At 43.6% G+C, this 16919-nt stretch overlaps 1 protein-coding gene across 3 annotated transcripts in view; it reads left to right on the top strand.

The window, feature by feature from the left end:
* NFATC2 (nuclear factor of activated T cells 2) overlaps positions 1-16919 on the top strand; it is a 348132-nt gene that overhangs the window by 229810 nt on the left and 101403 nt on the right. For all 3 annotated transcript variants that reach the window (XM_086932454.1, XM_086932452.1, XM_086932453.1), the window contains exons 7-9: positions 9303-9358; positions 11854-11980; positions 13571-14266. In XM_086932454.1, the coding sequence (XP_086788580.1) occupies positions 9303-9358; positions 11854-11980; positions 13571-14266 (879 nt within the window). The remainder of the gene's footprint in view (positions 1-9302; positions 9359-11853; positions 11981-13570; positions 14267-16919) is intronic.

Genomic DNA, 16919 nt, shown 5'->3' on the forward strand with positions numbered 1-16919 from the left:
AACAAAATAGTGCTCCCCTGATGAAAAGGGTGAACTGCATATGCATAGTAAGTTAAAATCACATTAAGGTGCAGAATCGATGTTGTACCACAACTCATCACCAACTGCCATTGATGGAGAATTTGTGCACCTGGCAGAAGATGGTTAATTTCTGATCGTGCCAGCATGCACATGTGGCGCTTTCCGCCAATCAGTGTTTTTTTCAAGGAATGTCTGTGTATTTTGCCACAGAGGGGCTGATTAGGGGTCTGGCAGTCCATGGACCTGCAGTCCTGCAGGAGTCTTCTGATCGCCCTGATCTTCTGATCCCTGGGGGTGGCGCGAAGGTCTTGAGGCCGCAATATGCTTGGTGGGACTGCTGCGGTCCCGGCAAGCTTATTACGAGTTTCCTCTCCACTGCAGTTTTCATGAGGTTTCACAGAGATTAAACCAAGGGGGCCACGCACGACCCCCTGTTGCCTCTGAGCCTGGGGATGTATGCAGCACATGTTGTGCCCCCCTATGTCATGAAGTCCAGTACCTGCAAACTCCTATTCTGGCAAGTGGTTCACCACAGGTTTGGCGGTGCAGAATGGGGGCGGTCCCACTCCCGTACTGCCAAACCCGTAATCAGACCCTCAATCACTACTGTTCAGCATGGAAGTTCTATAAAATCCTTATGTAGATATTAAGGGAGCCTCCAAACAGCATGACCGTCTGTCTCTTGGTAAACTTATTGTTAGGAGGCCATATATGCTGTATCTCGGATATAAAATGTGCCACCTTCTCATTTATTTATTTTTATTTTATTTTATTTTATTGTAAAGCGCTACACTCATCCCGAGGGATATCAAGGCGCTGAGCAAATATCCTGGTAAGTTTGCTGGCTATAACTTAAAATTTAGGGAGTAGTTAGGTTTTTAATTTTTTTCGGAATTTAATATAGTCAGATTTCAAGTCACTTACAAAAGTCTCATGACCCAAAAAGCAACAGGCCAGAGCATTAACCTTAAAGTTCATTCACATTATGTTTCTAGTTAGATAGAAGCAAAAAATGAGGATGAGAGCTGCCTCTTCAGAATTTCTGGAAACATTCCATCATATCTTCCATCATTTTTGCTGGAGAAGTTGCTAGAAGTTTTAGGTAAAATTAAGTTTGAATGGAAGCTTCTGTTTCTGCTCAAATCAGGATTAGGGGTTGTGTGATAAAACTCATGCGGCAATACTGATGCAATAATATCACTTCCCATTTCACAATGTAACCCCTGGTTAGATGTCCAAGGTAAAAGGACTCAAACTGGGGGCAAAATAAGAAAAATGTGTGCTCAATTACTGGTTAGCCCCCATTGCGAGTGCAAGAAATCATAATGATGAGGCAATACCGTATTTAAAGTGGAGGAATTTTAACTAGCCGGGCATCCATAGAGACTACTGCATACCCCTTGCAGAGGTTTGCATTACCTGAATCTGCACTTATGTCACCATGGCCATTTGCAGATCTGTGCTGTTTCGCAGAGGGTTTTTGCAGATGGACTTGCCCTTAACCAAAAAGTAAACTAGCTGCGGTTCGTGCCACAACCCTTTATATAAGTGCTTGGTGTCCATCAGAACGTAACTTCAACCAGTGGTTGCTGGTCCAAAGAATGTGATGGCAAGCACATGAATGGCAAATTTGAGGCATGCAATTCATACTCCAGAATGCTTTGACTCCACCCCCCCACACACAAATCACCAAAAAGTAACAGCAAGCCATGCTAACCAAAAGCTTTTCCTCTGCATAAATCAATGTGATAGGCAGTGCTCAATTTGAGCCAGTGGTTACTGGTGCTCAGCACCGTCACATATTCAACACTAGCAGTTTTCATGAGCACCAGTTAAGGACACGTTCCTTTATAGGGAGGTTAAGTGATTTGCCCAGAATCACAGGATATTGAGCAGATGCAGAGACTGGAGCCTGGTTCCCCAGCTCAAGTCTGCAGCTCTGGCCATTACACCTCATCCTCTCCCCACTTTCACATTTGTTAGTTGGTTCTGTTTTAGGTGGTGTTTACAGGAGAAATGGGCTGGTGCAAGCTGCCTCCTGATGAGAACCCCTGCATTTTATTTACAAATTAACCACTGGTAATGGGATGTCTGAGGCTAAGTGACACCCTGAACCCTTTATCCATCAGGCAGTATGCTGCAAAACTCAAAAGACATAAATGAAAAATGAATTTCTTTCTAACAGGGCGCCAGTTAAAACATAAAGGGCCAGATGTAGGTCGGTCGGTAACGGCCGAAAATCGGTATTTTCGGCCGTTACCGACCGGTATACAAGAATTGGCGTGTAGGGGCACAATTTTACAGAATCGGTAAAGTTTGAAGAAATAAAGTATCTTTAAACCAAACAAGACCAAAACAACAAAAATCCAACATACTTATATCAAGATATTACTTTTAAAGTGGTTATTTCAAAAATAGAACTGTAGAAACAAATAGCTCCACCTGAGGCTATTATGATGTCGTGACAGGCACAAATCCAAAGTACGGCGCCCACTGCGGACCCCCCAAACAGCAATACCTTGGAAACAAAGCCTATGGAAGATGCACAGCGTCGATGGACCGAGGCGGAATTGGCTCCTTTCTGCCACAGGGGAGGCAAGGCAACCAGTCCATAAGGAGGCGAGGCGTTGAGTCCAGCACAGCGCAGGTTTGGTGGCATTGGCGATGCCGGGTCAGTTCCAGTGAGGCGATGCGACATCGAAGAGTTTGTGAAGTCACCCTCGTCAGTTATAGGCTTCGCAATAATGGAATGTTGGCGGTGTCATGCGAGCACTGGTATCGGTAAGGCCGATAACTGCAGGCTTTGGCAGGTGTCGAAGGACGCCGGATCTGCGGTGCAGGCAGGGCTGTGCATTGTGCACTTTACGAACGGTGCCCTCAACTTCAGTGCAGGCCATGGCATCACTGGTGGCATTGCTGACAGTGTCTGTGTTGTTCTTCTTTCTTTGCAACTCCAACCACACAATTCTCAGGGCCCAGGAACTGGAATTGGCATCCTTTTGAATACTGGAGTCACAGAGGAGTCAAAGTGCTGGCCAGTGGGTTGCAGTTGGAGTCTTGTCCCCCTAAGACTTCAGAACCGAAGGCAAGCATGCACAAGCCTTTGGAGATTCTTCTCAAGCAGTTTCACAACCCAGCAAAGCAGCACCGCAAAGGTTCAGGACTCCTCCTTACAGCTCTCCAGCTCTTCTCCTTGGTTGCGGTTCTTCTTTAATCCAGAAGTGATCTAATTCTCTGGGGTTTAAGGTCCAATACTTATACTCCATTTTCTCTTTGTTCTCTTTTTGTTAAGGGTCCCGAAGCCCAGTACAAACCAGTTCTGTCCTCTCTGGCCCAGCTTCCCTACAGGAGATGGAGACAGCATTGTGCAAAGGGGACACAGCCTATTCAAGTGCTAGTGAGACTCCTCCAACTACTCTAAATGCAGGAGAGGTCTATTCAGCCCAACTATGAGTCGCGCAGGAAAGGCAGGGCACACCTCAACACCCTTGTGACTGTCAAGAGTGAATGCACATCATCAGCTTCTGTCACTTCAAAACCAGACGCTGAATACACAAACCGTCAGAGGCAACAGAACTGTAAAGCAAGAAAAGGCCCCCTTGCTAAAAGTGCCCTTTTCAAACACATAATTAAAAAAAAAACCTTTACCAAAAGTTGTGTTTATAAATTCTGAGTTCAGAGAGCCTAAACTCAATTTTTCCATCTTGTCCCATTCGAAAGATTCACATGTAAAATGATACAGCGCAGCTCCAATGATAGCCTATGGGACAGTAAGCCTTGTAACACTGAAAAATAAAATACACAGTATTTCACTATCAGGACATGTCAAACACAGCAGTACATGTTCTACCTTTCACATACACAGCACCCTGCCCATGGGGGTACCTTGGGCCTACTTGAGGGGTGCAATACATGTAAGAAAATGGAAGGTTAGGGCCTGCCAAGTGGGTGCACTTGCCAGGTCAACATGAACATGCATATGCAGACACTACAGTGGTAGGTCTGAGACACATTTACATGGCTACTTATGGTTGTGACACAACCAGTGCTGCAAGCCCAATAGTAGTATTTGATTTACAGGCCCCGGTCCACTCAGTGCACTTTACTAGGGACTTACCAGTAAAACATATATGCCAATCATGAATACACAGAGAGCATATGCACTTTAGCACTGATCAGAAATGGTAAGGTGCCAAGAGTCCTACAGCCAATGAAAGAAGGATCAGAAAAATCGGAGGCAAAAGTCAAAATTTTGGGGGATAAACCTGCAAAAAGGGCCAGGTCTAACACAACCCTCCCCAGTCTAAAGCCAGGGGAGACCTATTAATACCTTGATGGACTTCCCTGATTGTGGTGATAGAACATGGACCCTGGCTCGCAACAGCAGGGACACATTCCACTTCCACGCCTTCCTGAACCCAGTTGGATCCCTCTGTCTCTACTCTCAGGGCCCACTAAGCTAACCCCTGGGGAACTCTTCACCTTGCCTGTGGCTCCCATCTGTGAAGTGCCTACATTTACTTTGCTCACAGATGTGTCACGGCAGGCAGACAGTACTCTCATGTCCAACACAGTGGTATGGCCCAGTCCACTATTGGGATGTGACTCCTGTCCCCCTCCCAAGGGCAGCTCTGTCCACCAGGTCTGCAAGCCACAGTGGCTACTAACGGCTGTCAGAGTTGAGAGCCAGGCCTCATGCCTCTCAGGGCTCTCTAACCATTGTGGCATCAGAGTGGGGGCAGTAGCCCCTGGTGCCTGGCACCCACTGTCCACTCTCCCTCCTGCCTGGCACCCATTGTCCACTCTCTCTCATGCCAGGTTATGGATGGACTAGTAACACTGGCCCACCAGCCCACGGTCTGTACCCTGAGGCTGGCCAGTGGACTTTAATGAGCTCTCCCACACCCTGTCCTCCTACCTGGGGTTCTGCCCCTTTTTACCCGCAGCGGTAACCCCAGAAAACAAACTGGTATGGGCACTGCTAGCAGTTACCCCCTCCTCCAGGTCAGGGGGACACCCTGAACCTGGCCATCCAACCCAGGGTATGTACCCTGAGACTGGGCCTGTGCCTGTGCCTGGCAAGCCAGGACTTCTGGGGGAGAACACCACCAAAGGAATAGCACTCCTCATGAATTGTGCAAGAGTCTGCCTGGTGCAAGTCTCCATCCTCCACTCCCCCTGACAGTGCATGAAGACCTCCCCAGGCCAGAAGTGGCCTCACCAGTGTCAGTTCCTGGGTGCAGTGACCTCAGAGCTGGCAACTCCTGACCCACTGGTCCTTCCACTGGGGACTGTCTTCCCCTCACCTCGTTCTCTGTAGTCATGCACCCTCCCAACTAGAGTGGTGCTGCCAGTCAACAGAACTTGTGGAATGCTTGGCACAGCAGCCCCCCCAGTTCACCTGCCACCTTGGGATCCCCCTCAGGGGATGGCCTCCTGATACAGACTAGGCCCCCTCCTGGTGTTCACTCATAGAATAAACCAAGCTCTGGGCCTGGTTTTATGGCACTTTGGGGCTCATCCCACCCCACTCCCTATCTGGATTACTTCCAACCTCCTCTACCTCATCTTGTTGGGGAACGCCTGAGCCATCTCATTCAGGACTACTCCCAAAAGCCTCATCAGACCCTCTGGAATCCACTACAAGGTCTGCCTCCAGTGTAAGCTCCCTGAGATCAGAGAACTCACTCTCCACCGGGTGTTGGCATAGCTCTGGAAAACAGGGACTGAACATATGCTCTCCAACAATTTAGTCACACGGCGACTCTCATGTGTTTACCACACTACCCTTCACCTCACCATCCTGTGCCTTGCAAAAGTACAACACATCACCCTCTTGAGACTAGTAAGACAGTTTCTGATTGTTTCTGTCACTCAACCCACACTCTTCTGAGCCATCTCTATACACACGTACCATGGCTTCTACTATGTGGGAACCCCTCTCCCTGCACTTTACATCTAGTCAGTAGAGTGTCCCTTCCACTTCTAAGAATATGATCTCCTTTGCCAGTTCCTCAATCCACCTCAGGGAGCCTGCGCACCACTGGAGCTACCTCATAAACCTGAACCCCCTGGTGTATTTTAGTCCCCTCCTTCAAAGCCAGGTCCCAAGGACCCCTGTCTGGACACTGCCCAGTGTAATGCTTTAGCCAACTTCTTTCGCGAGAAAATTGAGAGGATTTATGATATCTTTAATTCAACTCCCGCTGCTTCCACTTCCTCTGATCAAGTTGTATGCCACTCCTCCCCTGCTACCAGCCCCTGCTCCACCCCAACTACCCCCCCACTCCACGCTTGGGATCCTATTTCCCCCCCGCTCCTAAAAAAGTATCTCCAAGACATCACATCTGGTTCACCCCTTGACCCAATGCCCCCTCAAATTCTGAATTCTCTGGACTCAGCCCCACTTCACATTATTCTGGATGTCTTAAATGCTTCACTAACAGAAGCGATTGTTCCAAACGAATGGAAGCACGCAATGGTGGTCCCATTACTAAAAAAGGCTAACGCAGATCCCAACAACCCTTCTAATTTCCGCCCTATTTCTTTGCTTTCATGTTTCTCCAAGATCTTGGAGAAACACGTTAATTCCCTACTCAATTCCTTTGTTGAAACTTCTAATCTTCTTCATGGTTCTCAATCCAGTTTCAGGGCTGGCTTCTCCACGGAAACCACGCTCCTTGGTGTGTCGGAGACCATCAGACGTCAGGTGGACAATGGGGAGACTGTGGCACTCATCTTGCTTGATTTGAGTGCCGCATTTGACACCGTCTCCCATTCCATCTTGTTGTCCTCCCTGAAGGCTGTTGGTGTCGGTGGTTCCGCCCTGGCCTGGATTGCTAACTTCCTGTCGGACCGCACGTTCCAAGTCTTTTCTTCCTCTTCTGTCTCGTCCATTCTCCCCTCCACTCACGGTGTTCCCCAAGGGTCTATCCTTAGCCCCCTTTTCTTTAACCTGCATGTGAGACCTCTCGCTTTTCTGGCACAACAGGCCGGTCTCACAATTTACTCCTATGCTGATGACACTCAAGTCATCTATTCACTTTCTACCAATAAAAACCTTCCCTCCTCTTCTCTTCAATCCGGGCTGAAACAAATATCTGATTGGATGCTGAAACACAAATTAAAATTAAACGGTGACAAAACAGAACTGCTCTTGTTTGGCTCAGACACCTCGCTTTGGGGCCCGCAACATTGGCCACCGGAGATGGGCCCCCTACCGATTCCAACCGGGTCAGCTCGCAATCTTGGGGTCCTCCTCGATAACCAACTATCCTTCAAACAACACGTGGTGAAAGTCTCTGCCACCTGTACCACCATCATCAGGTGGCTGAGGAAAATCACGTGGATGCTGCCGGCTGATACCCTGAGGACCGTAGTCCAGGCTCTTGTCACCTCTCGCCTGGACTATGGGAACAACCTACTCCTGGGTGCCAGCAAGGAGGTAACCAGGAAGTACCAGGTGGTTCAGAACATGGCAGTTCGCCTTATCTGTCACCTGCCTGCTAGGTCCTCGGTCACTCAGCATATGCGTAAATTGCATTGGTTGCGAATCAAGACCAGAATTAAATTCAAAGCTCTTTGCTACATGCACAAGATCATGACTGGAAAAGCCCCTCACTATCTCTCTGCTCTGGTGCAGCAATACATTCCCCCTCGTACACTTAGGTCGTCCACTCAGAACAAGTGCAGGACCCCTCGCGTCATCAGAGCCAAAATGGGAGGACGTTCGTTTTCCCTGCTGGCACCCTCCTTATGGAACTCCCTACCCCAATCTTTGCGTTCTGAGTTATGCTTTTTGACATTCCGTAAAGGAATTAAAACTTGGCTTTTCAACACCTAGACTTCTGTTCTGTTGTCCCTCCCCATCCTCTATACCGTTCAGTTTGCCTTAGCGCCGGGAAACCTCCGGGTAGCTGCGCGCTTAACAAATGTAATTATAAATAAATAAATAAATAAAAGCCAGGTACCACATGTCTGGGTGTTTATAAGTCTCTCTCAGCAACTAGACATCACGTTCTTGCTGCCACCCTCTGAGCTGGACTCCACCCTCATGACTTCTACCTCCAGCCCAGCCAAGCTCAGTTCCTGAGCAACACACAATTCCTTTTGATTGGCTATGGACTCAAGTCTCTCAAGCTCCTCATAACGCTCTCTCATTCTCCTCTCATGAGCCAGAATCATTTCCTTTTCTTTCAGGGCAAATTTCTGTTCCTTTATTTCCCATTGCAATTTTCTGGTTCTCTATTTCCATTTGCTTCATCTTGAATCTCATAACCTCCAACTCATGACTCCTGGCCCTCTGTCTCTCCTTCATCTCCTCTGAAAATAGATTACTAGAAGCCACACTGCTACCAGTCTGGAGGGCACACTCTCTACAGGCAGATACTTAGCTCCAAAGCTCCCTTGCTGATCTACCAAATCCATATCCACATTTCCATTTCCAGTCTCCCAGCTTCTCTGGCCTCTCACCGGGCACTCAAGGCCTTCTACAGCCCTTCCATCCTAGCAGAGCTCCTTATGGGACATCCAAAGCTTTTGCAAAATTGCTTGAGCTTTTCTACTTTGTGCGTATGCAACATTTCAATTTCAAACTCAAATTCTGCCGCCTCACTTGCTGGGTTACCACTTAGAGGCATGGTGTGTGGATACTTCAAGGGTTAACAAAAGTAGAAGCAAAAAACCCCACAGTATGCGGCTGCTTAGTGATCCGCATTAGACTAGTGATGAACACCAATTACTGTGGGTCAAGTACAAATGTAAGTTCAAATCTTCACCGCAAACCACCAATGTTAGAGTGGTGGAGTCTTCCTGGCTGAGGTGCATTCCCTAGCCAACTAGAAACCCCATTCTTACACCAGGTAAATTCAACAATGCGTTAGAATGAGAGCTGCAATGATATGCATATAACATAATAACAAAACAACTCATGCACGAAAACTCTGGCCTATTGTATACTGTTTTTAAACTGTTTTCTTTTAATAATGATTTTTATGATCGGATGGCCTTATGTAATATTTGTTTTGTCTTAATTGGATTGTATATCTTTTATGTATCTTGTATGGCATTGCTTTTGGCTGAATAAAGATTAATTGAATTGAATCGATGAAAATAGACTAATCAATATTGGATAGTCAATATGAAACTCCAAATTGTTATCGTCTTTCAACATTGCATTTACAGCATATATTTGTACTTTGGGACATTAAAGCATTTGGCAGGGGTACAGAAGGATAAAGTATACTTAAGATGAAAATATACTATATTCCATATTATTTTAGATGGTCAGCAGATTTGGGAAATGGAAGCAACAGTCGATAAAGACAAAAGTCAGTCTGTAAGTATGAAAGAGAACATTTCTTCTTACTGTGTGGTTGGTAATTGTACTTTGGAGAGCACAATTTATACATGTGTGTATAGGAGGGTGGTCCATCATAAAAAGGCCTATCTGTCCATTTAATGACTTCCTTACTGCTCAGTGGTGTAGCAAGGTTTTTATAGCCACAAATGCAAGCTAGACATAGAGGCTGCCGCATCACTTTGTTTGGTTCTACCCACATATATAACTGGGGTGCAGTAGACCATCTTACTCCGGGTCTGGTTCTATATCCGGTGTTGTTTCCCACTTGTCAGGATACCTTTATTGAACACAGATGGTGCCTCAATAACCCATTTTGAGTCTTCAGGGAATATAGATGCTACATGGGTAAAACATCCATTGTGGGGAGAAGAGTATAGTATAGATGAGCAAGTAATATAAGCATATATGGGCACTTAGGTATAACACACAAAAAGAATACATTGGGTAAAAATTACTATTCCCACTCCAGTGAGTGCAACAGTGGGGAATGTGTTGGATAGCGGGTGGGTAAAAATAACGATTACGACTCCAGTGAGTGCAAGAGTAGGGAAAGTGTTGGATTGCGGGTGGGTAAAAATTACTATTCCCATTCCAGTGAGTGCAACAGTAGGGAAAGTGTTGGATAGCGGGTGGGAATAATGTACTATTCCCACTCCACCAAGTGTAACAGTAGGGAAAGTGTTGAATAGCGGAAGGGTGAAAATTACTATTCCCACTCCAGTGAGTGTAACAGTAGGGAAAGTTTTGGATAGCAGGTGGGTACAAATTACTATTCCCACTCCACTGAGTGCAACAGTAGGGAAAGTGTTAGATAGCGGGAGGTTATAAATTACTATTCCCACTCCAGTGAGTGCAACAGTAAGGAAAGTGTTGGATGGCGGGTGGGAATAATTTAATATCCCCACTCCACCAAGTGTAATAGTAGGGTAAGTTTTGGATAGCATCAGGGAATAATCTAGTATACCCACTTCTGCAACATAATTAACATTAATTAACAAGTCATTATTTTTATAAAATTAACTTACTTCCCACCATTTTCCCCTAGAAATGTCACCTATAATATTGTAACATTTTAATAAGTTAATATAATTAATTAACATTTAATTAATTAACTAACTGCAATTAACAATAACATTAACATCCATCAAATCTAAATTAATTCACACAATTAACACTATAAATAACTTTTAATAAATAGAATGTAAAAAATAATGAATATGTCATTCAAACTGAAGTACTTCCTACCCTACTCCCCTATCAACCCTCACTCCTAAAAAAAGTACACAATTAGCATATTTACAAATTATTTATTAATATCGAATTAATCTCTAATTAGTAATAAAAAATAATGCGATTAACATAATTACCGATTATTTGTTAATTGTTATTAATCAATTTATAATTAATTCATAATAAATAATTTACTCAATTAACAATATAAATGATTAAATACTAAATTATTAATTAAGAAAATAATTAAGTCATTAATTTCAATTAAATTACTTACTGCCCTATTCCCCTATAAAACCACAACCCACTACAGAATTTGATTTACGTAAAAACTAATTAATATATCATTAAATAATTCTAAAAAAATATATTATAATTAAATTACTTCCCGCCCTATTCCTCCATAAACTAATTAACATAAAATTCATTACTTTAAAAAAATTCAAACATACATTACAAAAATAATACATACTTTTAACACATACATTAACACTTAAAAAAACTAAACGAAATCGATATTTTTAACAACTATATTATGACTGTCGATATTACTAACTTCGATATTATGAAAAACGATATTTCTTACCTGCATTTCAATATTCTGCACAACAATATTGTTGTAAGTCGATATTATGTCCACTCGATATTTCAAACTCGATATTTTGCCATATCGATATTTAAAATTCGATATTGTGACTGATTACCATTTGTAACTATTCACCAACATTTGGAATATTTGTACCATGTTTATAGGGGTAATGGTGAGGAAAGAATTTTGATGTGTTGGGCAAAACATTTTCCTAGAAAATTATTTTATATGGAAAGAAAAAAAAACTATTTACAAGTTAATTTGAAATGACACACATTTCTTAAATCTTTGCCTAGGAGATCTCCTCAATGCTAAGGCTTAGGGAAAACCTGCATTTGATCAGGATGTATATGAGTCACATACACCTCCATGCATAACCTATGCAAATTATTTCACTTGCATGTGTCTGCCAAATGTTAGTGAGTTTTTTGATGGGCAGTAAATTGGTTTGTCCTAGAAATAGTTACAAAGATATTCTTGGATGTGTTTTTATTTCAAGTGGCTCCATAAATTACCAATATTACCATTAGCGGACACTATTACAAGGATAGTTTAAGGTCTAAAAACACAACTGCCTAACAGATGTTTATGAACCAGTGCTCGGAATCTGCTGTTATTTTGTCTGCCAATAATAATTTCCTTTTCATTTCAGAGCATGCTCTTTGTAGAGGTTCCAGAGTATCGGAATAAGCACATCCACACACCTGTGAAAGTGAATTTTTATGTCATCAATGGGAAAAGGAAGAAGAGCCAACCTCAGCATTTCACTTATCTCCCAGGTAACATCACCAGGCCTCCTTTGATGCTCCGATTCTTGTACACAAGCAATAAAATATGTTGGTCCATGTGGCTTTGCAAATATTTGCATGTGGATGATAAGTGTATCAAATGTGGCAGATAGTTTGACAGTACTGAGTGAGCAATTGGGTCCCACTTGCTGTCCCCCTCACCAACCATAACAGAACTTGTAGTCACAAAGAACTTTACAACGTCTGTACTACATGCCAGCATTTATATATATATATAGAATAAATGTAGGTGTGCAGAGTGTAATGTGCTATTTATTACAAGTATTGAGTATATGGAAGGACCATGAAGTCACAGAGGCAAGAGCTCAAGGTGAGTCATGATGCCACTCCTCTCACATCTCCCTGCATGTTATACTCACCCAGCATTGGCCTGTTCAGGTAAGAGTGGTGGGGCTGGGTTGGGTGGGGGCGTGATTTAACAGTCGACCACAAGGGAAAATTAAATAAATTAATTTTCCCTTGTCGTCATCTGTCGAAATCCACCCCCCCCCCCCCACACCCGCCCCACTGCTCTTACCTGCATGGGCCGCTGCTGTACTCACTGAGTGTGCATGTACGGTTTATGCCATGGCATTTTTCTCTGTGTATTTGTTTGACCAAAAGGTATTTAACTAAATATTGGGTGCAAGGTGTTTCATCTCTGCAGGAAGGTACAAATTAGGAGAGTGGTTCCTTTGCGTAAGGTAACTGATACCACCAATCTGGACAAAGTCAATTTTTCTGCACTCTGGTAAAAGTCTTGAATTTGACCTTTACACTGTAATAATAAATGTGTGAATTTTAGTTTATGACTATACATGATGTAAATAACATGGGTTATAAGACCACGTTAATTTTCATGGCGAAGGGCTAAATCTTTATCTATTTAATATTCAAAGAAAATCTAACTTTATTAGCTTTATAAAGCCACTAATGATTTTACTTATATAATACAGTAAAATATAAAACAACATAACATATGAGTAAAAGTGTAGTAGAGTTAACTATAGCAATTTACAGGTTTCTATTTTGAACATTTAGGGCATGCTTTAGAGGTTGGTTGATGAGTTGCTCCGTCACAATGTGACACATTTCCCCTCTTTTTTAGTACAAGTGCCACAGGATATAAGGCACTTGTAAGGTGGTTGGGATATCTATCACATTGCGACAAAGTAACTCGTCCATCAAACTCTAATCAGGACCTTAAATACATAGATAATGCAAACAATTTCTCTGGACTATTCTCAAGGGTTTATTTCCAGGCTTAGTCTCGACTTATGACACCCACTGTTTACAGACCAAAAATCAAAAGGTATCAGAATGGCTTAGTAAGCTAAATAACTCTGTCACTTTAAGTTCACTTAGCAATATTTGGGCTATGATGTGTTTTGATTGGCATTGTGAGTTATAAAGTGGTGTTGCAGTTGGAAGCACAAAGTACTGCATTATTATTCTTTAGAATATTAAAACTAGCAATGGGATGTGTATCCACAATAAATGTAAAAGTCAGTTATTCCTATGCTAGTGACGTCATCAAGACTGACCGATACTTATATGCAACAAACTGCTTTTTCATTCTAGTTCCCACGATCAAAACTGAGCCGATTGATGACTACAATTCGCCATCTGTTGGCAGCACAGTATATGGCGGTTTAAGAACATTATCAATGATGTCTTATTACTCACCACATGCAGCGGTCAATGAATCCCCTTCCTGTCTTGTGGCCAATGTGGCTTCCTGTCAACAGATGCGTTCAAGTCTTTCCCCTCCAGATTCTCGATATCAAGAGCTAAATCCGACAAGTGTCATCTATCAGCGAAGCAAGAGCCTTAGTCCAAGCCAACTAGCCTACCAACAGTCTGCCTTAATGGCCTCACACATTACAGTTGCGGATGCCCACCGATCGGTGCTGGTTCACGCGGGCTCGCCGACTCACTCCTCAGCTATGCACCACCACTCTCCTTCAAACCATCAACCTTCCCCCGTTATTCACTTTTCGCCAAACAGTCAGCAGCTGAGGTGTGGAAGCCACCAGGACTCCCAGCACATAATACACTGTGACACATTTTCACCCAGTGTGTCCCGGTCTAGTCAGTCACAAGTCAGCCAAACGCAGAGGGTAAGTCCAAGTTCATATCCTACGGTGATTCAGCAGCAGACAAGCACCACAAGACCTGCAAAAAACATAACCCCTGCCAGTGATCAAAAAGAAACTGCACCAACTGGAGTCACTGTTAAACAGGAACAAAACCTGGACCAAGCATACTTGGATGATGGTAAGCATTGCCAAATGTGTAACTGTCCTTATAATTTATTGCCCTTTTGTGCCCTTTTGTGTTTGCAGCTTCTGGAAAACCACCCAGATTGCCTTGTATGTGTATATGTATTTAATCTTTAGTAAACAACTAGGCTGGTGTTGTACGGCTATGCAACCTGGCACTGACCAGTGTTTTACAATGGCTGAGGCCCATGTTCACTCTTAGCAAGTGGGGCTTGTTCGCCACACTAAGACATGAACAATACTGTCTGGGAAAAGATTGTAAATAGTTCACTGAAGATCTTTGTGTGGGTACTATTAGCTCAGATCACACAGTAATCAATTACAGTAATGGAGTGGGAATTGAATATGTTGGGTTGCTTCTGTTTTTTTTAAATAGTGCATACAAGTAGTGTTTCTGTTTGTGACATCTCTGACCCGCCTGTTGACCTTGCTCACTTTTGCAGTGTGGCTTCTATTTCTTTAAGTGACTAGGATTTCAGTGACCAAGAGTACTCCATTTTTAACAGGCTGGGAGCTTTTTTTTTCCTACAAAGAACTTAAGTGAAGTAGGGTTGGGTAAAATTAATTCCTGTTGCCATGAAATTAGGCAAAATATTCTGCACTTCCCAAAGAAATGCAGCTTTTGCAGATTTTTGCTAGAGGCGTAGTTCAACTTTCCCCAACATCTGAGTGCTTCCGCTGCCCACCCAACATTGATGGGATCATAGGTTGATTTATTTTGTCTTCCTCCGCTGAATTATGTACTCTCTAGCTGTAAGTGAAATCAGGGTAATACAACTGCCACAGCTCAGCATAAATGTCTGCTCCTTTCCTTGTTACCAGAAGTCCCTCCCTGGGACTGTAGGCGGTCGAGAAAAATAAAAGTAAGCGAGTCCCAAGTTTTGTGCCCACAGCTATGCACAGCTTCAAAATTGTTCCAGCTAAGCAATGGCCACTATTTTGATGTTTTTTTGTATGTGCTACTCAGCTTGTATGGCTGAAATTGTTTTGAAATAAATTGCAAAGTTGCGATATCCAGAGCTTTGCAGCATCACCCCCCCTAATATCAATCGACTCTGTAAGGGAAGTGAAGGTGGCAAACTTGATGAACATATATACTTGATCAAGAACTGAACTTGAGCTGAAGGTAGGCTCTACATTAAGCCCGACATTGTTCAGTATCTATATCGAAACACTGGCACAGGTCATCAAATCCACGGGGAGTGCAATAATATCTTATGCTGACAACACTCAGCTGGTGTTCTCATTTACAGATAATCCTACACTTGACAGGTCTTATTTTGAAAGAGGACTGTTAGCGGTCGCAGAATGGATAAATCCCAATTGCCGCCGACTGAATGCAAATGAAACGGAAGGCCTCCTACTCGGAAAAGGCACTTATTCTTGTGATGACCGTTGGTGTCCCCTTACTCTCGGGTCGCCACCGATTCCCACGTCCGCCATACAAAATCTGGAAGTCGTCATAGAGAGCACCTTGTCCTTTTGCGGCTCAAGCTAAATCGGTAGCAGGCACCTGTTTTGGGTTTCTGTGAATCCTCAAACCCATTCATGGCCTCTTTAACTCTACCACTCGACAAACTATCATCCCTGCAGTAATTCTGTCATGGCTAGATTATTGCAACATCTCATACCTAGTCATAGACACCAACAAATCAAAACTCCAGCTTGCCAAAAATAAGGCAGCCAGGCTGCGCTTTTCTCTGTCAAAGTTTTGCCCTGTCTCTAGTCTTCTCTACAAACTGCATTGGCTCCCAGTGGAACAGCGCATCCACTTTAAAACCCTGTTGGGTGCTCACAAGATTCTGTAACCCAGAGTGCCCATATGTTTTGTAATTATTGTAATGCGGTACCAACCCTCTCGCCTTCTCCACTCAGCCGAACCTAATCTGGCCACTGTCCCACGTTTCAGGGAAGCCAGAACTGGAGGCTGCTCCTTTAATGCCAAGGCCCCCGTTCTGTGGAATCCGCTAACTCTTCCTATCAGAGTCACTGAGAACCATTTGCACTTCAGGAAATCCCTGAAGACATGGCTCTTCTCCATCTCATGCCGGTCCTTCTCTGTTAGGTATTTGGTTACAGCCTTTCCATATTTGAGGTCTAGCGTTGGAAGGCCTCATATTTGGGGCAGATGTCCGCTTTATACACCCCCTTAACATAACATAACATCACATAACATAACATAACATAACATAACATAACATAACATAACATCACCACACTCCTCTAACATTTGAGGGTGAAAGTGCAAAGCATCATTTTGACTACAACTTAGCTTTATTGATGTACTTTTGCTACTTTTGTACTAGTGCATCTCTTCTAGGCTGTTAAGCCTTGATGGTCCTGATTCACAAAGGTAAACGTACACTTTTGTGTATGTTTGCTATTTTTTTGTATTCATGAACTACGAGTTAATAGTGAGTTTACTACTACAAAGACTCCACCAGTGGTGGCTGGCATCTACTGGGAAAGGGGAGCAGTGGCATACGCAAAATATTGTAATTAAAAAAAAAAATGTCTAATGCTACGTCTTCACTCCAGACCTCTTCTTCATCCAGGAACTGCAACCGGATGCTGGAACTCCCTTGCCTAATCCTGGAGCTGCTCACATGCAGCATGTGAGCAACGCCTTGATTGGAGGGTGCGGCCTA

Source organism: Lissotriton vulgaris, chromosome 7 (genome assembly GCF_964263255.1).
Source record: "Lissotriton vulgaris chromosome 7, aLisVul1.2, whole genome shotgun sequence".
Taxonomy (NCBI): Eukaryota; Metazoa; Chordata; class Amphibia; order Caudata; family Salamandridae; genus Lissotriton; species Lissotriton vulgaris.